Here is a 23,890-nt window from a genome sequence, read left to right as displayed (position 1 = left end):
GAAAAAGAAATAATATTCACATGGAACAAAACCCAATTCTTTCAGGGTATGTGTATAAAGACAAAAATGTACTTATGGCCATCACTGACCACTTAGACTTACTGCCATGGGTTAGCATTAGTAAAGGAAAGGAAAATATGAGTCATAACAAATGAGATGATAGAATAAAAATGAAATTTTATGTCACAATTCTCTTAGCTTTGATAACATAGCTGCAATATTAAGTTATAATTTGTGTACTCCATTTTTGTTTCATTTTTACAGAAGCTGTCTCCATTATGCAGTGAATTATCAGTAAAATTATGTTTCAACTTAGAACATACAAATTTAGCACAGATGCAATGAACTCTAAGTTCTGTGGAATGAGCTGTTGATTGATAAGTTAACTGTGCCTATTAAATTTCTCAACAGTATTTGATAGACTTTGAATTTATTCTACTTAGTAGGTGGTCTGAAGGCAGAGTTGAAAAGTGACAACTTTTGGCATTGAGTAAAAAATACAATTTATAGTGAAGTGTAATTGCAGTTTTGGAGTTTTGATGTCAATTTACATTCTCTCTCGGATTTCCTATAATAAACATGCACATTTGTATACAATGCATATAATTATTTTAAAGTGAGATACTTTAGTTTTAAGACACACAAACACACATATCCCCTTTAAATAAAGAATCCACAATAAATGATCAATGATCAAGGAAAAAAATAATTCCTCCATGCTTACCAAAAATATAAGAAGTTTGGTCTTATTGACCAGCAGCTTGCTTGCCTTACATTAAATATTATTTATCCCTGTGCCAGGATAGTGTATCTTAAAATTGCCCCCATATTTCCCCAAAGGCGATTTATATAAGTTCATTTAACTCACGTTTAGAACTCAACCTGGTTTACAGTGTCTTTGGAATATACTTTGACTTTGTCAGTAAATGAGTAAAGAATCAATTCCAAAAGAATGTATTTGAAGAAATTATTCACATTGTTTGGTTTTACTGGAAATCCATTGCAGTGAAATTTTAGTGTCAGCACAAAGTAAAGGGTGAATTTCTCATGAAATTTTTCTCAAAAACAGATTTTTCAAAATAATACTCCTTTTATAAGGCTCCACTTGTACATGCATTTTCATCTGTGCCTTTATATCAGGGGTCGAAACTTTTCCTATAAAGAACTGTATAGTAAATAATTTTGGCTTTGCAGGTCCTGTGATCTCTGTCTTAGCTATTCGACTTTGTGATTGTAGCATGTAAGACACTAGGTAAACAAATGGATGTAGCAGTTTTCAAATAAAGTTTTATTTCTAAAAGAGGCAGAGGATAGATTTGACCCCCAAGGCTGTAGTTTTTTAACTTCTGCTTTAAATTATTGTCACGTTCAGGAGAACCTACTTTCAAGTTAAAAACAACATATTCCAAACTCAGAACATTTAAAATGTGTATTAAAGTGAGGAATTATTTTACTAATCTTATGAGTAGCTGCAAGAAACTATGGTCGTCTTCATCATAACAGAAAATTACACAGTGAACTAATAAACACTACAATCTAAGCAAATGATGCATATTTAAATTTTCTCTCATTTACAGTTTTAAAATACAGTGTTCATGCATCTAAGAGAAAGAGAAATGCATAGAGAAATACTTCAACTGTACAATCAAGTGCCTTAACAAGAATGAATTTCTTAAGGATGCTACTCATGATTAAATTTTTGTGATTATTTTGGAGGTTTATAAACTAAGGTATATGGATTTGCAGAAATTGAGACTTCATAAACTATGTTATAGTGCTGATTTAGTTGTAATTGTAGCAGTTTCATCCTCTGTATCACATAACTTACACACTCGTCATATAAGGAAGATTTGGGCTGGTATTTCAAATTAAATCTATATGTGGAAATATATATGGCCACTGAATTTAACTAAAGATAGAAGATCTTTTGGAAGAGCTAAACTTAGCTTCTGTGGATAAAATCACCTTACCCATATAAATAAACTATTTTCTCCCAATTCAGAACGATGGGTCTCTCTCTTTCACCTTATAACTCCTTAACTTTTGTCTGTGATTTTTTTTTTTTTTTTTTTTTTTTTTTTCCCTCCCCCACACGTTCTTCATTTTGCTTCACCAGTTAGCTGCACATTTCTTTATGGCTATTTCCCTTTGGCCTATAAAAGTGGACAAGTCACCCTTTTACTGAAAAACAAAACAAAACTTCTGTTTACTATTGTCTACCTTTTGTCAACCTCTCTTTCTCATCCAAATCTTTGGTAAACTAAACTAGCTGTTTCCAGTTCAATACAGCCCCACTCATCACTTAACTATCATTATATTGCTCCTACCTTAACCATTCCACGTAACACATTCTCACTAGATACTGGGTACTTATTTCCTGCATTGTTCAAAAAATACTGTTTATTACTTTATTTTTATCCAATATCTTTTCCTTGGGATCTATTGTACTAAACTCGCCTGATTTCACTGTTGCTACTTAAGCCACACTACTTTAGAGGCACTAACTGGTTTTGTACTTTGTGTCAGTCACTTAACTTCATAATGCATAAAATACTATCTCAGAAATGTGTTAAATAAGTAATTGTATATAAAGCACTTAGCGTAGCATAGGGCACATAGTAAGCACTAACTAAAAGGTAACTATAATTGTTTTCTATTTTTACTTAATCTTTTTGAGTTTGTCGTCTTATTTTTCCTTAAATGTGAGTTTTCTCCCTGTTTTTAGCTTTAGTTCACTTTGCTGCTTATTTACTCATTATCTAAGGTGAGCCATACTAGTGGACACATGGTGCACTGTGTCTAAGGGCCCCAGATTAAAACCAGACTGGCCTCAAATGCAGACTGATTGCACAGCCTGTGTCATCTTAGGTAAGTAACTCAACCTCTGTGTTCCAATTTCTGTATCTATAAAGTGGGGCAATAAAAGTATCTACTTTGTAGGACTGTTGCAAGGATTAAGTAATAATAGTGCCTGGCACACAATAAATGTTAAGTACTGATTGTTGCTATATTATTCTCACTTTTGTTGTCCCCATGAATTTAATTACCATCTCTTTGCTGATGTCCCTCAAACATCTCTTGCCATTCCAAATCTTTCCATTGGGTTTTATATTCCTGAATATGCATATACCAGCAGGATAGCTCCACCTGGATGCTTCATAAGAGGTTTCAATTCAACACAGGCAAAAATGAACTCAACATCTTTCTCCTAAATCTGCTTTGCCCCCTGTATTATTTGAATCATGTTACTCCACCATTAGCCACGCAGACACCCAAACAAAGAACATGTGAATCATTTTTGATTGCTTCTTTCATCTCAAATACCAAATCCACTCAATATTATCTCATAAAATTTGAAATCTTTCTCCCTTCCTACCTATCACTGTTCAGTTCATGCAGGAAGAAAATCTTTCAATGACCATTGAAATACCTTTCTAAATGTTCTTTAACATTTTGCTTGTCTCCCAAGTCTACCAGTTTCTAGACTAATTTGTCTAAAATAGTCTAAGGCGTTCCCATTGGCTTATAGATAAAATGAAATGGATTCTTTAATCTGTCTACTCATTTTGCATCTTCACTTCCAATCATGACTTACATGTACCATATTGTTTCTCATCTCTATAACATAGGCTTATATTATTCTCTCTGCTAATTACTCTTTACTCATCCTTGAAGATATGGCTCAAATATCACCTCTGCCATGAATCTTTTCCTGATTATTCATCATGCCACCTGCCTGCCCAACCTCTTGGTTGAGACCATTTTATTTTCCCTTGCTTTCAATAGAACTTTTAAGGAACATATATTATAATTTTGTATTTGTATTTCTGTCTTCATAAAAGATCATAACCTTCACAAGAGCTAGAACTATGATTATTTAGCACCTGTTAAGTTAGGCTCTGAGAGAATATTGAGTTCGAAACAGTACTTGCAGGCATTTACACAGAAAAGAACAGAGGGTCCAAAAAGTATTCCATCTGAGATGTCAAGCAGCCTTCTCATTCCTCAGTAATACCGAAAAATATCACAAAGTACATTGCTACTACATATATGAGGCAGTCACTTGCGCATCATCTAGCCTTGAAGGGACAGGTCACATTAAGAGTTGATGTGTCTTTGAACATAAAGATTTATATTTTATTACTGTGTTCCTTTAATACTCCATACTTATCTCCACCCCACATACTATATTCTTAACACAATAACCAAAGTGATTTAAAAAAATGCCGATCATGTCATACATCTGCTGAAAACTGTTTAATGGCGGCTTATTTAATTCAGAGAAAACACAAAACCCTATATAACAGCCTCTAAGTCCCTGCGTGAGCTGACCTTTTATCTCGCCTCACCAACTCAGTCTATTAGTCTCTATTGCTCATGCCCCACCAGCCACACTGCCCTCTACTCTGATGTTCTTTGAGGTAGGAGTGCACTGGATATACTCAAAGGCCTGTGCATTTGCTGTTCCTGACGTCCAGAAAGTTCTCTCATAGGTCTCTCATGACCTATTCCTCGCTTTTCTCAGATCTTTTCTCAAATGTCACTTACTTGGCAACCTCCTTAGTGAGAACTTCTGTGACCACCCCTTTAAAATTCCAATCTTTCCCTATAAATAATCTTCATTGTATTTTTATCTTTATTGTTACCTGACATCTTAAATATTCTTATTTAAACATTTTCCTGTTCTCCAGAAAGGGAAAGTCATAGTAGATGCTCAATAAACAAGTTTCAAATAAATGAATAAAATTCTTTTAGTTAAAAAAAAAAAAAAGGAGGAGTACCCTGAGTTTTATATCTATATAGGTTCAAATGATGAAGTGCTCTTAATTTTATAGAAGAAGTCATCTTCTACAAATAAGCATAGAGTAGAAGCTTGAAAAGGGCAGTTTGAGAATGGCTATACATTGATGTATACATTGTATAATAATGGTTCATGGTATCAGTGCTTAGAGAATGAACTGCTCAAATTATGCACAGGTTCTCAGACGTCTAAACAGGAGTAGTGCCTTGTTCATCAAGGCTGCAGCAGCATGTTCCACTCAACTCTGACAAAGAAAAATTTATATAAGGATCACCTGATATTAAGAGCATTTTTCAGAAATTAAGTTACAGAACCTCTGCTATGAAGTGTTTCATTTGTTCCACATCCCAAAGCATCTGTATTTGGAATTCTGATTTCAGATTTTGTGGTTTAGTAGAAATTGCATAGATCTGGATCTGATACCACTTTACTAGCTGTGAGTAACGAGGAGAATTATTAAACATTGTGTCTCAATTACCTCATTTTATAAACCAGTTTTTTAGAATAAAATGGTATATTCTATAAAATGCACATAGTACAGTCCTTGGTACTTGGACAATGAATGAGGCAGCACAGCTTTGGAGTCAGAAATACCTGACTTCAGCCTTGGGTCTATCACTGACTTTGTGTATGAGCTTACTCTCTGAGGTTTGGATTCTGCACATGTACGATGATAATTTTGTATAACATGCAGTTGTGAGATATAGGAATAACAAGGCACCTGCCGGGTTCCTGTGTGTAATAAGTACACATTAAAGAATAGACTTAACCTATCAATTCTGTTCTATTGAGTTGTATTAATTCTTTCAGGCTATCAAAATAACTGATATTTATAGCATCTAATATAGTTGTATTTAATTTTTATATTGAATATATTCATAGCAAGTAGTTATAACATTAAAAGTAGCCAGCTCATCAAGCCAAGGAAAAATGTTCTTATGAAGTGCCTAGAAAAACAGGCTTTCAATAAATATTTATTGAACTAATAAAATATATAGAGATCATGTTCCATTTGTTGTATTTAAAGAAGCAGGAAACTATAAAGTGCACATTAGAGAGAATTACTGTAATCCAGAGTTTATAAACTAGATGTTTGCGTTTCTGGATGCTTTCTACCAATTCAGGTATGTAGAGTTTCTAAAGATTAATCAGAGCAAAAATCTTATTCACATGAATATGTCATTTCTGGATAACTCCAGAAGACTGAGTTTGGATTTGAATGGGCAGATACTTCAGAGACAAAAATTTCAGTTCACTAAATGGAAGATGCATGTACTCTGGTCTGACAAATTAATGACTTCTCATGGTTTGTAACGTCAGTGACAAACCTTGATGGCTACTGTCAGGGGTATTCTATAAAGCATCCCCATGGAAAGTAAGAATTGGACTAGGTGAACTTAAATATCCTTTACAATGGTCTAAGCTTGATAATAAAGGGGTTATCTTATATTTCATAGTAAATAAGACATACAAATGGCAATGAATGCAAAACGGTCTTTAAAATTCAGGACTTGGGGGGGCGGGGTGGGGTGGGGGAGAAAAAAATAAATAAATAAAAATAAAATTCAGGACTTACATGCAAAATCATTCTGCTTTATGTGTATATCATAGACATTCAGCCTTTAACACATTAACTGCCATGTGAGTTGTATTTAACTGGTGAAGGATATGTAACGCACACGTCTCTTCACCTTGGGAGTGATGAGAACTATTTTTCAAGTTCCATATAACTCAAAACAATAAAAAATAACAAATTTTTAATTGGAGAAGATCATCTTGTTTTTGAAGTTTTTATTCTATTTTCATGATACAACACAATGGCCCCAAGGAAAAAATGTTTTTTCTAGTGTGGCAGTCAATGTGTTAATGAAGTCAGCAATTTTGTGTTTCGTCCTGTTTAAGATTGTGAATAAATCAATATATATATTGCTAATTCTATAAAAGCCATGTATTATCTGATCATGATATAATTTTTAATGCAGCAAGTAAATTCTAAATTTCAAATATCAATAAATATATTAGTCATGGAAATTTGAATGTAGTTGAAAAATAGGCACTAAAAATTATGGGAAAGGAGAAGTAGATGATACCAACAATATGAAAAAGAATGTTATAATTGAACATTGATGGATGCAGCATGTCAAAATGGTTTGGTAAAGATTTCCAAATGAGGCAGATTATGCTGAGTTTCAAATTAGAAACAGAACATACTGAATGAGGAAAATCACTGATAAAAGAATTACTTCTCCGTCTTCCGAAGCCATTCGACTTGGAAAAACTATGGAATACTTGCAGGTCCTTTCCTGCAAAGTGAGTTATGGTGGAATTAAGCTATTTCACCTCAGATTTGTGAAATGGAAAATAATACTAAATCAACTTAATTCAGTGCAATATGTTATAACATTTTATGACGTGTTTATTCTTATGATGTCATGAAAATTTAGGAGAATTTTCCTACCCTGATTGCATTTTTTATATTTCTAATAGCCCTTATTAAGTTGAGGGATCTTTCTTAAGACTATCCCAAGAACTAGGGATTTATATATTTAATAACTTTCCAGAATGTACTGTTTGAATTTGGACCAACGACATATTGGGTTTTTAGCTTTACCATAGGCTAGAGAAAAAAGACAGAAAAATTCAAAGTGCTCCCGGAATCAGTAATCGTGGGTTCCAGTGACAAATGTTTAGTTGCCAAAAGGAGGTGAAGACTCCCACTGATTCACTCGATATCCAGTGTGCACCTACTGGCTCTTCCTTGTGACCTAAGGTAGGTCTTTAAAATTTCTTTTCCTTATTCAACTTGCAATTTTTTCATTACCACCAACCATTTCTCCAATATTCACCAAGATCTAGCTCCCTCTGACGTAACCATTATTTTTCTACTTGCTATCTTTAGAACACCACTTTTGTGAATAATGAGTTCAGAGCCCACATCACATCAATGATCTGCTTTTCCTAATGGCTTTAAGCCCCGGCCTGATCCCTGTATCCAGCCAGTTCCCTTGACTTGCATTCTTTTATCCAGTAACTTCCTCGGACTATTCTATACATGTGCTTTAAATGCTGCCTATCCTTCCATCTCTAAAAGCAGCCAAGTGATTCTTCTGCCATCATTTAGGTCAGCAGTCCCAAACCTTTTTGGCACCAGGGATGAGTTTCACGGAAGACCATTTTTCCATGGATGGGGTGTGGGTGGAAGGGATGGCAAGTGATGGGGAGCAGCTGTAAATACAGATGAAGCTTCGCTCACTTGCCCGCTGCTCACCTCCTGCTGTGTGGCCCGGTTCCTAATAGGCCAGAGACCAGTACTGGTCTGCACCCAGATTCTGGGAACTGCAGATTTAGGTGATTACAGAATTATAATCTATAAACAAATCAAATTTGCTTAAAAGGATGAAGGAGCTGATGCACTTCCTTTGTTCCCAGTAGACAAGAACCCTTGTGTCAATGTGTTATACATGATTTAAAAGCTTTATCATATAACCAGTTTAATGTTGCAGTGGCTGTTACTTTAATTACATTACTCACATGTCCAAGATATATGTGTTAATGGTTATTAAGTTTGCCATTTCCCTAAACATTGTCTTGGTTGATACAATTTTAAGACTGTCATTTTGGCAACATGACATGAAAATCATAACACTATAAATACCTCCTTAAAAAAATTCAATTTCAGGGATCTAAATTATTTATATGTATAAAATTTTTATTTATATGTAAATCTATTCATGTATTTAAACTTTCATATTATATAAATCACACATAATACATTGACATTTTAAATAAGATATGTATAATACATTTCATTTTAAGCACCCAAGTAAATCAACTATTTACTGATCACGCATTATTATAAGACACCGTGGCGTGAATGTGCAGCTGTGAATTACCTCCTCTTTTCTTGTGTCACGTCCTTTCTGTACAAACCAGATGACTTTTGCTTGTAAAGATCGTGGGGTGCATTCTAGCAAAGTACTGTTGTTCTCTATGCCATAAGCCAGTCGCTCTTCAGTCTTATCCAAAGCATCCCCTGCAACAGGAATGTTAACATCAGCCTTGAGACTTTGATTTTACTGGTAAATAATCTCTTATAACATTACTTAGATCCCTGCAAAAACTCATTACTTTTTGCTAATTTCTATGTAGGGTCATTTAAAGGAGTTATTTAGAGAGAGCAGCATACAAAAATCTAGACATTAAAAAGGTAAGCAGGCTATGGGGGGTGAGTTTGGCTCCAAAGGACAAGACAGGACAGAAAGAAGCATCAATGTTAAATTCATGGAAAAATCAATGGCAACAGCTATTGGTAAAGCAGGGAGAAGGTGAGCACCAGACGTTCAAGCAAGGCAAGGACCAAATTAATGATCACAAACAAAAGCAGAAATTGAAAATCTAGGCAAAATGGCACTACATAAACAGAGTGAATGAAATGTTGACCAAGGATTGCAGCTATCCGAGTGTTGGGCTTCTGCAGTAAGAAGAGAGTGTGAAACTGAACTAACAACTTTGTGAAATAGAACATACTGATCGTAATCTGTATCTGGGACCAGAAAGTCTCTCATCGGACTTGAACTCAAATTTGTATTCAAGCAAGTATACTTAGCTGCAGTGGGGAATAAAAGTAAATTGAATTATTCTTATTTTAACTAAGACAAATTCAGTAACTGGAATCCTAGGATTTTATTTTTCCTATGCCTGAATCCTTCTAACCTTCAAAACTGAACCCTAAATTTCCCTAATATTAAGGTCACCTGCCTTTTCTTGTCAGTATTCCCAGATGCTTGAGTCCTGCACTGAATCCTGAGTCAGCCTGGGGTCTAGCAAACTGGTGCTGGGCCACAACCTCCAGATCTGTGTAACCACCGCTGGTCTCTCAACTATTGCAGCCCCCCCGCCCCTTGTTCCTTCCTGGTGAACCCACTGCCACTAAACACAGCCTGTTTACCAATCACCATCATCATGTGAAGAGTCAGGAGAGTGTTTTTCTGTCTTAACCTCCTTACATTTGCCTAAACCTGAAATTTCCTCTCGTCCTTTGGCCATCAGACCACCTAGCATTCATCCTACATCACCAATCCCAGCATTAAGCTTATCCACCTTCAGTAAAAGTAAAAGTTTTTTACTTCATACCAAAGCTTAGTAAGTGACTTGATTCAAGTCATATCATTGGATAAAATCACCATAAGTTATATAACATGGTGAAGATATTCCCAGGTATGAAAGAAAAAGATAAATCCTACAAGCCATTATGGAATTAACTAGCTAAAAGAGGTAGAGCATTCTTGTTCTAGGATTCCTTTGGTTTGAGGTCTAATGTTAAAGCTTGGATGGTGGCATATAAAACTTATTTTCCTAATTATGTAAAATTACATGTCAAATGTACAAAATTTTAACTACATGGAAGGAAAAGAGAATACTTTCAGTTACATGATTCTAGTATGCATAAATCACCAAGAAAAGGACTCTTTTTAAGAAGCTTGCAGTTTGTCATCAATGTACGTTCTAAGTAACCCATAACGATTTTATATGGATTACCAATAAACTGCTGTCCAAAGCATTGCTGAGCTGCATTTCCATGCCGAACATCTTGTCTCCGAAACCGCCTGAAAGAAAGTAAATGCATTTAGGAGATGTTTGTATTTCAATTTTCCAGACTTTAAAATACAGCCAACTGCATTAAAGATTCAAGTAGGATTCTGCTCTTGAAAAAACTGATCAGTTATATGAAACAAGGATTAATCTAAGTTTCATAATTTTTCATATTTCCATTGAATGTTCTTTAATAGTTAAGATCTATATAACACTATTTTTTAAATGTTTACATAATTTTGAATTCTGGATCCCCGAGCAACAATTTAATACATTTCTCTTTATGTTTTGTCTAAAGTTTAGTTGAACAAGAAGTCTTCTGGTTTGAAATGAATGCCTTGGGTGGTAAGGAATGTGAGCAGATGAAGGATTTGAGGTAGAATATTGTGTACAAAACATCTGAGTATAAAACTTAATGAAGTTCACATGAAAAATATTTGAATCACATATTTTGTTCTATGGCCATAAGAATTAATATAAATATAGCTGCTAATAAAAATCACAAACTAATTATATACTATAGTCAGCTTACTCTTTAGACATAACATTTAGAAAGTATATGCCTCTTTTCAATGTGATGGTGTATTATACACATTTAACAGGATTTTGTGCATTAGTGGGACTCGAGAAACCCTAGGTTTTTTCCTTCAATTTGCCTATTATAATTAGGAACATTTCAAGTACATTTTTATATTTGATAGATTATTTACATATATAACTAAAAATTAATCTATATCTATGAAAAAGATTTCCATAATATATATCATGTTTTAAATTTACATGCATATTTCTGAGAAATTAAATAAGGGGAATTATCATTATTAGTACTGGAATTCTAAAATCAAGATCTCTAGCAAACTTTTACTTTAGAGATAAAAATAGAAGTATTACGTAAAGGTGGAAAATACCACTTGCTTCTCTAAATCATGGCATTTCTTCAAGATTGAAGGAAAAACAGAAGGCAAAGCAGAAGTTTTACCCTAGAGGGTGATGGTGCAGCTTCCAAAGTGACAATGAGATGCTTTAACCATATGCAATGATAAAACTTGGAAAAGTGAACCAGATTCAAATCCTAATGCCACCACTAACTTTCTGTATGATCTCACGCATATTTCTTCCCTTTTCTGGCTCTTTGTGTCCTTGTTTGTAAAATGAAGTTGGCTAAATGACACCTAAAATCTATTCCAGCCTCATTTTTTTTTTCTTTTCATTCTAGGGTTTCCTCACTAAATAATAATGGAATGTTATCACAAGAAATGAAATACTTTATCACATATAGAAGTTCAGATCTTATTTAACAACTTAATAGATATCTAAAGCTAGGCAGATGAACATTTTCAATCAATTTTTGGGAATATTATCTATGTACAAATTAAGTTTTATTTTTTTTCTTTATTTAATGTGAGATCGCTGATTAGAAAATCTTACCTAAAGACCAGGGATTTTACAAAGTTAAGATTAAAATTTCCACATGGATTATTCTATTAAACTACATTAAAAACAGAATTTATGACAAAAGTAGCAAGCAAAAAGCTCCATGATTTTATATTATTTTATAATAGCATGCATAGCTATCATTCAACTGATAGCAGATCTAGGTGAGAATTAAACTGCTGTTGTTAATTCCTCATTTTGTTGAAACTTGCTTGAGTATTGAGAATCTAAAGCCAGCCTAGCAATGATGAATGTACAGGGGTAAAATCAATGAAATGAGAAATGGTTTCCACTTCGCTGAGATGGTGTTACATCAAGATTGTTATATAAGTGACGTGAGGATAAAGGGGCCTGAAATCAAATAATTCTAGATAAGCAATGTTAATAAATTGAGTTCAAAAAATTATTGGAAACACGAATTTAAAAAAATCCAGAAAGGTTTCAGTTCATTTTCATTCCAATATACTTATCCTTTATTTTGGCATAAAAAAATATATATATATATAAATGTTAGGATCAAGAGTTTGAGAAAGGTTGAACAAAATTGACTTTCATTCACAAAGCTGCATATTTTTCTTATATCTCTAGCCTTTTAGAAATTTTTTAAGAGAACACTGAAAATAGACAAAATACAAGAGCAAGGGAGGGGAAAAAAAGATCTAGCTTTATAAATTGTAGTGTATTTTGGATGACCATTTTACACAAGTGGTTTGGATTGTGAATTAATGTTTTTTCTCTGTTGACTCATTTTCACTCCATGAACAGAAAAGTATTTATTTTAATGACCAGTTTTCAATTTCTGCTTCTATTCAGGTCTGAAGCAAAAACGATCTGCTATAAAAGCAAACTACTTTCCCTTCATGTGCTGGAACTTATCCAAAAAGTTCTCCTCCAGGAGTGAGTGATGGTTCAAAAGAATTCCACACCGTTGAAAGATCTCCATTACATGTCACTGAACTGAGCTCATTCATTTATAGAACATGGCTTCTGACTCTGGCATTTCATGTCTTCCTGTCTACTATTTTGTCCACTTAACTTTTTCTAAGTAATTCTTTACATTCACCTCTTTCAAATATATTATCAAGGTTGTGGTTGCACACTCATATACCAAAAAATATTTAGCTCTGGAGACTGCTCAGTTAAAATTCATCACTACTGCATGCCTAACAAAAAACCTTGTTATTCATAAGCATTTGGTGCAAAGCTTGCAAACATTTTTATTGTTACCAATGACAATAAAATAATTTTATTATTTTTGGTAAAATTACCTTTCCATCTTCATATCCTGCTACTTCACTTCTGATCCATGGAACTGCATTGTTTTTCCTAAGTATTCTATGCCTTTGCACAATTAATTCCTAACTGGAATCTTCTTATATCTCTACCTTTGAGAATGAGCTCAGAGGTTGGATTATTTTGAGAAAGTATTATGTGTATTGCACTTAGTCCAGTACTTTATACATAGTAAGTGCTCAGTAATGAGCTACTTCTGTATTTACAATCCTATTCTTCATTTTAGGTTCTGATTTCCTGTATAGAGAAGATTATGATTATTTGTTCATAAACCTTGCACATAGTACAATAATTGGCTTAGTAGGTGACTAAGTCAATAATACATTAAAATAAGACTATTTTTCAAGAATTGTTTTCAAATATCAACAAGCATTTGTACAAAATCAATTAATTTGCTCAATTCTTAAATACAGTTGGTATAACAAATTTAGTTCAGAAAAGTCCTCTCAAAGCATCCTTCCACTATTTGCTTCTTATGTCCTTTCTTGAAATACTTACTGGATTGTTAATTTAGCTCAGATAAAATTAACAAAAGTTTTGAAATAGTGAGCTTTTTAATGAAACTCTACTACATATGTGAACCTATAAAAATAACAACTACACTAAATTGGGTTAGATTCTGAAAAAATTTTAAAGAAAAATAACCCGAAGTGATGTTGTAAGAATAATTGAAATTAATACAAACTGCTTTTCAGTAGGGATATTTTATATAGCTCTATGTTTTGTTTTGTATGGTCATTTTATCACAAGAAAAAAACTACTTATCTATAAGGAATAAAAATATTTTTCCTAATATATTTTCCTAAAGTATGCACAACTGCATATGTCTTGAATGAAGAAATATCTTTATTCTCCAAAATACTTTCTGTACCTTAAGATCTCTGTTTAAAGAATACTGGGCTTTATCTTCTGTAAGAAATGGCAATGACCTTACAGAATTGCAGACATTGGAGTTTGGAGGTCTTTAAGCACCTTTCATTTGTGTTGAATTAAATCACACATTTCATTAATTACACAGGTCATGCATTTGCCTAGGAGTTAAAATATTCACTTTCAAAATGAAATAAATGAAGACCAGCTGGTAGAGAGGACATGGGGCAAATGCAGGATGTATTTTAGAATTTATTTATTTATTTTCCTTTCAAGTCTTTGAATCCCTTATGTATGGTGGCTTGCCATTTCCACACTTTAAGTTTATCTAAACTCGTTTCATGTCTTGCAGCAAAAGTTTCAAAAGAGGGAAAAGTTGATGCAAACCTGGGTGGAAAAATAAAAGCCCAACAGCATGTTCAGCTCCAGTCTTTGTACACAATAATTGACAGAGGTATTTCAGGAACAACTCAAGTTTTCAATGCTTATATTATGAACAAAATAACTATAACTGTGGTGATTTATTTAAGTAAAAATAGCCTGGTTATTCTTCATTGAAAAGGTTCAAAAAAGAAAAAGACCAAAAAAATCAGTAGGGTTTTTTTTTTAAACAATGGAAATATTCCACCAGGTATCACGTCTCACCTTTTTGCATGTGTGCCTGTTGGGTAATACCGGGAGCAGGATATGCCATCCCAGGCACAGTAAGGGTCTCGAGCCAGGCAGCAGTCAGCACAAGCAGTTCCATACATGTCACAGTGATGGAATCTGACTTGAGCCACGGCAGAAGCAGATCCAACATACAGCTGTTGCTACAGAAATCAGAAAGAGGCTGCTCGCAGAAATGGACAGAACATTCACTGAGATCTAACACCTAGATTTTCACATTTATACACAATTGCCTCAAGCAAATATTTACCTAAATTACTGTAGTTGCTCAGAATAGATGATGGAACATTGATACTTGCATTTCTCCAAAATTTGAAATGTTTATAGACTTAAATGCAGGAATACCAAGATTGCTAGACTGAACTTGATAAAAACTCAAGGAGATGTGTATTCTTTTATTCATTATCTTGCATTATCTAACACTGTAGGTCTTCCTTTAAAGCCTCTTAGGAACATCAGAGATTGGAAAAGTAAATGGCTTTTTAAATATTGACATATAACATATTTAGAAGAGTGATGTAGATATATATAGGATGACATGGAAGAAACTAAGATGTTAAGTTGAAAAAGACAAGCAGTGGAATATTTAATATATGTTCCTGTCTGCCTAAATATGAAATGTTATTTATAAATAAATTTGAGGCAATACATGCAACAATTGTTTCGGAGAAGTTTACACACAAAACTGATTGCAGTGAAGTGGAAGAGAAACATGTTTCACTGCACACTCTTGGATTATCATTGTTATCATTATTTTGCACAAACATTCATGAAAAATAATTAGGGAACAATGTGCTATCATAATTGTGGAAATAAAACTACTCATATCTTCCTTTCTATAGACAACGAAAATAGAAACATCTATTAAATGGAAATCACTATGTAATTGTGTCAGAGCAATTAATGAACATAAAGTTTCAAACAAGATGAATAAGCTCTAGAGATCTGCTGTTTAGCACTGTACCTATAGTCAACCATAATGTATTGCCCACTGAAGAGTTGTTAAGAGGGTAGATAGGTCTCATGTTAAGCATTCTTACTAAAATAAAATAAAAAAAACTATTAACTTGTTCATACATAAGCACATGTACTAATGTTCTTACTTCCTTTGACCTTAACTCACATATAGAACACACACATATAACTTACTCTCTTTGAAGAAATCTCCATAGAAATAATAGGAACTGGATCCTGAAATTTAAAAAAAAGTTTCCTTTTTAAGGAAAACAATAATATCTACCTTAATATCATTATAAATCCCTGAAAACAAATTAGATACGTGAGTGGTTGTGTGACAAACAGCCTTTGGCTTTCACGATAGTAAATAAATATGCAAATACAATTAAAATATAGCTAAAAATTTTTTTTTCTAAGGGAATGGAACAGATATGTAGATGAGAAAAGCAGTGGGTAGTCTAACTTACTGGTTGTCTCTGGAGTATAGTTTTTGTATTTGAATTTGAATACTGTGCTTTGGAAACTTAAATATCTTTAAAATAATAAACTAAGAATGTTCTTTCTTATGAAGTAATCAAACCATTAGAAGTAAGGCAGTTGTATCTTTGGATAGGTGTTATTGTTAACAAACCAGGTGATTTTAATCATTTTAACCTAAGCCTAAACAACATATTTTTCTGTTTAAGTGATCATGACTATGACTATGAACCCAGGATTCTTTGAACAAGATAAATAACCTGATTTTCTTAGAATTGCACCAGAGGAAGGCATAATACATAGCATAGCTTTGAGAAGGCATGTGTTACTTTAGAGATGTTAAGACTGAAGTTATCTCTAAGGAGCACAACAAACTCAGATCAATTCTGCAAGTGGAGAAATACAAGGCCAGTGAAATTCACTCTGGAGATGATTATCCATGGAAGAATTATTTTTTAAAAGAGAACACTTGATCCTCTATGTCAGTGGGTTTTTTAAAAACATTTTTAAGCTACAGAATCTCTATGCATGCATGCATACATTCATTCATAAAGCCCCAACGTACAAAATAAACAAAAGCATAGCTACTCTGGCATATAGGAGGGTGGTCAGCTTTGGGTGTGGCTCTGGGGAATCTGATCACCATCACAGCCAAGACAAAATGCATTACTTTTCATTCACAAAATCTTTTCACAGATAACAAGGATTGTCTGTATATGAATGTAACGGTTATTTGTAGATTTTGTATTTGCAAATTTGTCTACTTACTAAAATTAATTTATAACCCAAATATCAATACTTGGTTGTGTTTTTTATTCATGGACATACACTTGCTAAGAACAGCAAAAAATTCGAGCCAGAAGACATGCATATTCCCAGCTGACATGGAACAAGGTGACACTCTGCCTTCTTGTTTCAGCTTTCATAGTGTAAACATGAGTCCTTTCCGTGGACCATTTAGTGCCATGCTTGTTACATTTCTATGCTTTTTATTGGTGTTTTGTTTTTTAGAATGGCCCCCAAGTGTAGTGCTGAATTGCTGTTTAGTGTTCCTAAACTCAAAAAGGCTGTGATGTGCTTTAATGAAGAAAATACTTTGTTTAGATAAGCTGCATTCAATCATGAGTTATACTGCTGTTGGCTGGCAGTTCAATGTTAATTAATCAACACTATATACTAAATAAGATGTCTTTAAACACGGATACACAGAAAACAAGGTTATGTATTGATCAGTTAACAAAGATGTTATAATCAGAAATTTGCAGGAACCTAACCCTGTATTTCTTCAGGAGCAATAGTCAGTATTTACTAATTCAATGTTCCCAGTGTCTTTAAACACCAAAACTGCTGTGAATGATGCCACTTGACTGTATATATTATATATGCATGTATTTATACACCCATGCACTTATATATGTAAATATACATGTGCATATAATTTTTATGTCCAATCTTTCCATTACCATTTTCTATTCTTTTTCAGTAAATTATTTCTATAATACAATAAAAAGCTGTATGCTTATCATGCCACAATGTTCACAATATGAAAATGTGTTTTATTGGTCAATGTTAATAGTACATTTGCATAAGATGTGACCTTGCAATACTGATTCTGAAATTCATATGTGACATAAGTGTTATTTTCCTATAGTCACAATTTGTACATTAAAATTCTTTTCATGCTAAGTATTAGCCTCTTTATCTGAAAAGTCCACGACAATCAAATAGGCGCATCAACATTTTGAATAATTTCTCACTTCAATTTGCTCTGAATCCACAACACATTTGTTAGGGAAAAAGAATTGATATAATGCCTTTTCTATTTACATAGCTTGTAATTGTCTATAATGCATAAATTTAGGCTATAATTTTTATTTAAAATACCTTGAATATCTGAAGTTCTTCTAGAATTACTTCTTCCATTGATTCTGTTTCTTGGTTGTAAATTGTGATTACTTTCAGCACAATTCCATTATCTGTAAGGGAGCAAAAAAAGAGATAGCTTCTAGTTTATGTCACAATCCAGTTTTCAAATAATTATAAACGATAGGGTCTATAAATTCAAATAAGATTTGCAACCCAGATGCATGAAACATTTTATCACTGTCAGTTAAGAATATGCCTGCTTATACTCACATTTTCAATTAGTAAAAATTAATTTTATATGTCTGGCCAAAAATTAAGATCAAATAAAGTATAATTTTCTTCAAATAGTTTGATGCAAAAATCCAATTATAGATTCTGAAATCAAAATGTTTTTTGGAATTAGTGAAATATGGCAGATGCCAAAGTATTCTAGCTTCCTCTATGATGTATAATGTGAAAAATTTTTTTACTTAAAGCTACTTTTGTGGCATGAAACTATACCTTTAATCTTAGGGAACATTGCAAGCCATACACTGTTAAACATTGTATACATATATGTGCACACACATATTTATACACATGCAAACAAATATATACATTTTTAATGAGGAAAAATTCCAGTATACACCATTGAGAGAAGAATGAGTCCTTCTGTACCAATCATTTAGCTTCCATAATTATAAATTGTTTTATAAATTTGTATTCATATTTAAAATTTCATCTTTTATTATTGATACTCTAAGCTTGTTCTTTCCTATTAAAAATTTAATAAAACATTAATTTACCTATACAAATAATTTAGTGTAGTGTTAGACATAATTCAGAAAAAAATAAGCACTTTGGAAGTTCTAAGAATTTCTTTGGTGTTTCAGCAGTTTGTTGAAAAATTATCAAGTCTTGTGGGTAGGTTAATAAAATTTGATTATAATTAAGCTAATAATAGTTGCTTGTATTGTACATTAACTAAAAGGAACAAAAACTGTCATTGTGAAAACCAAGCACACATTTTAAATATTTCACAATTATGTCAGGAAAAAATCAAAGATGAAATTCAAATTATTTACAACTGCTGATTTTGCAATAAGGATTATATATGTATTGTATTAAATCCTGTGTCTGGTAAATATTGGGAAAAATAACTATCATTTGTGGGATATTCCAATGTTGTATTCCTCATAATCCATCAACATATTCTTTCCTGAAAATCTGTGGTTCAATATGGTATCTTTGAGTTAAATGTGTTTTATATGACAATATAAATATCTGATATTTCTGGAATTCTCTTAAATAACTTTGGTCACTCTGACAAGCAGGTATTTTTAAATACATTCTTGAACTATAAATATGTCTTCTACTTTCCAGGGCATTTTAAAATAACAATTTTGATTCATTTTATCAAATACTAGTCTTGATTATGAAAGTCCTTTTTATAAATTTGGCTGGAAGTCACTCTGAGAAAATTTATGGCCACGTAATATCAAGTTTGTTAAAGAAATCTGATGCTTTAGTAATCTTGAACCCACAGTGCAGAGCACATTATTAACATTAACCTTGTAACATAAATGGATAAAATATAGCCTGTACCAGAAATCAATTTCTTAGAATAAGAAGAATTTTTCCTTGCTTAAATCTTTGCTTTCTAAAAAGACGAATATTATTAGGAAGCCCAAGTACTAATATTAATGATTCCTGATCCTGATATTAATGATTATTGATGATATTAATGATTCCTGATTCCTGATCTAGGCATATGCTACTATCTCTTCAGAATTTTATGTCTATGATTAACAATATGTATGGTAGAATACTCACTCTTCAAAAGAACAACTGCTGTAGCAATTACTATGCTGCACATAGTAATTGGAGAGGAGAAAGAAGGAGGAGAAAGAACTGATTTTTTAAAACACTTTCAAAGTTACTATAGAACTTTAAATTACTTAACAGAATTTGCTACATATTACTCTAAAGGCTGTTAAGTTTGTTAGGTCTCATCCAGAAATTAGACCTAATATATAGCATAAATTGAAGTTATAAGTTTATTTGAATTTTACTTTTAACATATTCATTATACTTTGCTTTGTTAATTCAGGGTTATTTGGGGTAATATTTGGCCTGCTTCGTACACATGGTTGATTATGATGGGTCCTGATAAGAATTACTCTGGTTATAGATTTAGGTAAGGTTATTGTCCCAAGTTTATAAAATTTTGAGGCCTCACTGAGCAGTCAGAGGTACTAATGAGGCTTAGAGACTGAGAGGAGAACCATTCTTGCTATGACACTCTACTTCCACTATGTAGAAGTTTTACTTGGAACCAACTTGTTCATTAACATCTATTATTCATTTCTTCATTTATTCAAATGTATTAAGCATTGACCATTTATCAGGAGTTATGTGCTCTAACAGTCCCAAATCCTCTCTTCCCAATAACTTCAATATTTTTCAGGTCTGGAACAAGGCGGACCACATACTTTATTGTCCAAACCACAACACTATTGACAATGAAACTGGTAATAGCAATAATTATTCCCAGATAATAGATATGAACTCTTACTGTTGCAGTCCTCTGAGGACTTTATTTCAATCTTTCTCACTATAGACACTATAGATTAGCAACGTGCAAATGGGTTAACGGATCAACAAGAGATTTGTTGATAGGTGCTTTTTAAAAATGTTATTAAAGTTATTGATTTTTAGGGTCAATTTAAGTATCTCTGAGTATGTTCTCATCTCTTTACCTGTACCAATAAACAAGACATCATATTGGCCATCCTCAGCTTCTACTCGATCCACTGCTATTTGTTTCAGGTTATATTTTCCATCTGTTTTTACCAATATTGGTTTTTTATGGGCAGGTTTTATAGACTGGTACATTAGCGGATGACTTCTTGCAAATCGGATGGCATCATCGGGATAGTCTTTGGTGGTTCCGTATCTCCCTCCATTTACTTTACTGGCACACTGAAATACAAGTGGATTAGATAATTTTTTTTGCCTTAAACGTAAGGAGCAAATTTATAATCAATTATGAGAAGAATTAGAAAAATTGAGTGTGTTCAATTATCAATAGTGCATTTAGAAACATTTAGTAACTATACATTTTTCATTACAGAAATGGAATATGCATTAAAAATTACAAAAACAGACTAAATTATTTCAAACATACAGCACTAGAAATGTAGAAAAAGGTAGAGAAATCCTGGAAAAGTGAAGTTTATTTAATACCAAGACAGTTTGAAAGTGCTAAAAATGTTTAACTTCATAAATATCCAAATTATTTTCCCTGTTCTTGAAATTTGTTTACCTTCAAAATTTAATTTATAATGTGAAAAACAATCTATTCATACAAAAACAAAAAAGCTTTGTTGTGCTGACAATTTGTCAAAACTAAGGATCATAACTGCACAAAGTTGCTTTTCTATCATTGAGACTCTGATAATATGATTACTGATGGTCACAATTGGCTCACTGACTGTACAATTTTAGTGCTATAACATAAAAACCTATTCAAATGTTATTTTTAATTATTGATGGAAAAAATCCTCTACTATCATAATCTGTATGAATTTGTTCTATGTACTATTATAATCTGTATGAATTTGTATTATGTTTGTGTGGATTCAAAAAATATTTGCTATAACATGTCAATTTTTAAATCACTAAAATTAAATTTCCAACAGCTTCTTAAATTACTTATTGGAAAACCTTGAAATGTGTTGATTCATGCTTGTTAACAAGAACTCCCTCATTTCACATATTTCCCTCCAGAACCTGCAGCAACTGCAATGATTATCTTGATAAAAATTTTCTACTTTAGAGTATAAATATGGTAGTTTAGTAATCACATTCTGAAAAGAGGGCATTTATAATGGTTTGGTTTTAAAAATCGGGCCATATTTCTTAATTTGGCATGAATTTTTCACTTGAGTGTACTTTCATGATATATAATTGGAAACATTTTGGACTAGGTTGGAAGCAGTTCAGTAACCAGTCACTTCCTCCAAATCTCCTTTAAGACCATGTGGTTTCAAGAAACATTTCCAGCAAAGCCACAGGGGTGGGTTTTCTAGATTTAAATTATAATTTCAATCAATAGAGTGAAATAAAATATACTTTATATCCTACTGGAAGTAATAATTTTAAGCTAGTGAGAGTGATTGAAACAGTAAAGTCTTACACTCGTTAATGTAGGTAAGGTTTGTTTCCACTTTGTTTTTTGGCTCCGCAAAAATGGTTTCTACTTGACTTTTCAAGTGATTGTAGAATCAGCATAGTGATGGGATTTCACCAGCTGCTCATAAAAGTGTAGATGTTGACTTGTGTGACAAGTTAAGTGTTTGCTCTTCATGGCCAACATAGCATATACAACCATGCAACATCTTTCCAACCTAATTGCACAAAGTGTATGCATGATACAAAATCATCACCATCACCATTTTTAGACACATGTACAATTAAAAGCACAAAAGTTTGAGTAGCTAAGAAGAATCTTAGTAGTACCCATTTAGAGGCAAGCAACAGAAGTTCCTGTCCTCTAGTGATACTTTTAGCCTTTTTTTTTCCTAAGAGGCCAGCCAAGGATGTTAAATGAGGTGCTGAGGATATAGAGAAAAAAACTTTTTAGATCTGCTAAAGTGAGAAGTGAGGAGAAAGTTTGGCCTAGGGAACTTAGAGGCCGATCTAAACATTAGAATATAAAAATTTGGTGACATTTTCTTGCTTGTAAATGACATGTACTAACTTTTCTGAAGAGGCTGAGAGGAATATTATGCTCATATTATTTGAATGTTTCTGTGTTCATCATCACTCCTAAAAATAAGATTAGTGCTACTTATCCAAAATATCAATGATAATATATATTGTATAGTCCTGCTCAGATATAGCCATAATAGCCTACATTTTTTTCATTAAGTAACAAGCAGACAACTTGAGATTTGAAGTGATACTTATTAATATTTACCATACATTTTACCAATCATACTTTTAGGTGTAGAATTCCTTAATTGTTTAATTGCAAAGTCTTGTAAAACACATGAAACGGTGAACAAAATATTACCAAAAGAGCCTTTAAAGAATAAGAATACTTTGTTAAATGACTAAACTTACAGAACCAGGTCTTGGGTAAGGGACTTTTCCTTCATAGAGTGACCAGTGGTATTCAGGTCCTTCCTTATGTGCATATGGTCCATTAAAGGCTGCCCGGATGCTAGACATATGATAGACACATATAGCATGCCCTCGAAATATATTACTGAAAAGCACAAAAAAGATAGTTACTATTTTGGAATTAACTAGCAGGTCAGCTAGCCAAACACTCCAGTCTACATATATAAGAGTTAAGTCTTTTTAGTAAAAAAGTTGTAATTTCTTTAAGCATAGAATATTCTAGAAATAATAAATATTGCAATAGTTCAAGTTTTGAAACTCCAAAACTTACCATTTCTTTGCCTATTTAATACAATTGAAAATGACATTGTTAGAATGACAAAAGTGTAGTTGTGTCACTTGATTATTATTAAGTCCTATATTGTGTTTTTATAATTTTTATTTAAAAATGTCTGGCTTTAATATTAAAAAAGATTCTTCCCCAAGTTGAGCTGCACATTTTAAGGTATTATCTCCTTTAATGTTGTTCTTCCATCTTCAGCGTAAATAGTGTTCTCTGGATCACTATTCTGCTAATATTGCTACAAATTCTATTCATATTTTACAAAATACCTTAGTGTATATAATTTGAAAACAATTTAAAGTCTCATGAAAATTTAGGAATTTGTTGCATTTTTTAGCTTGGGTTTACATAGACATTAATATGCTTATATATTCCTCCAGTTTACAGAAAATTGTACTATAGTGGAAAGATGATTGGACTAGATATATTAATCTCGAGATAATTACTTAAATTATATAACTCAGATCCCTCATTTCTAGAAC

At 32.6% G+C, this 23,890-nt stretch overlaps 1 protein-coding gene across 1 annotated transcript in view; it reads right to left on the bottom strand.

The window, feature by feature from the left end:
- Positions 1–23,890, bottom strand: part of SEMA3E (semaphorin 3E) — a 100,493-nt gene that overhangs the window by 7,905 nt on the left and 68,698 nt on the right. The window contains exons 9-15 of the mRNA XM_069462172.1: positions 23,066–23,210; positions 20,698–20,920; positions 17,978–18,069; positions 15,809–15,850; positions 14,636–14,802; positions 10,340–10,407; positions 8,695–8,834 (exon numbers count right to left, since the gene is read on the bottom strand). Coding sequence (XP_069318273.1) covers positions 8,695–8,834; positions 10,340–10,407; positions 14,636–14,802; positions 15,809–15,850; positions 17,978–18,069; positions 20,698–20,920; positions 23,066–23,210 — 877 coding nt within the window. The remainder of the gene's footprint in view (positions 1–8,694; positions 8,835–10,339; positions 10,408–14,635; positions 14,803–15,808; positions 15,851–17,977; positions 18,070–20,697; positions 20,921–23,065; positions 23,211–23,890) is intronic.

The sequence above is a fragment of the Eulemur rufifrons genome, chromosome 29 (assembly GCF_041146395.1).
Source record: "Eulemur rufifrons isolate Redbay chromosome 29, OSU_ERuf_1, whole genome shotgun sequence".
NCBI classification, from domain to species: domain Eukaryota; kingdom Metazoa; phylum Chordata; class Mammalia; order Primates; family Lemuridae; genus Eulemur; species Eulemur rufifrons.
The sequence above is the reverse complement of the archived record's forward strand: the minus strand, read 5'-3'. Positions and strand labels throughout refer to the sequence as shown.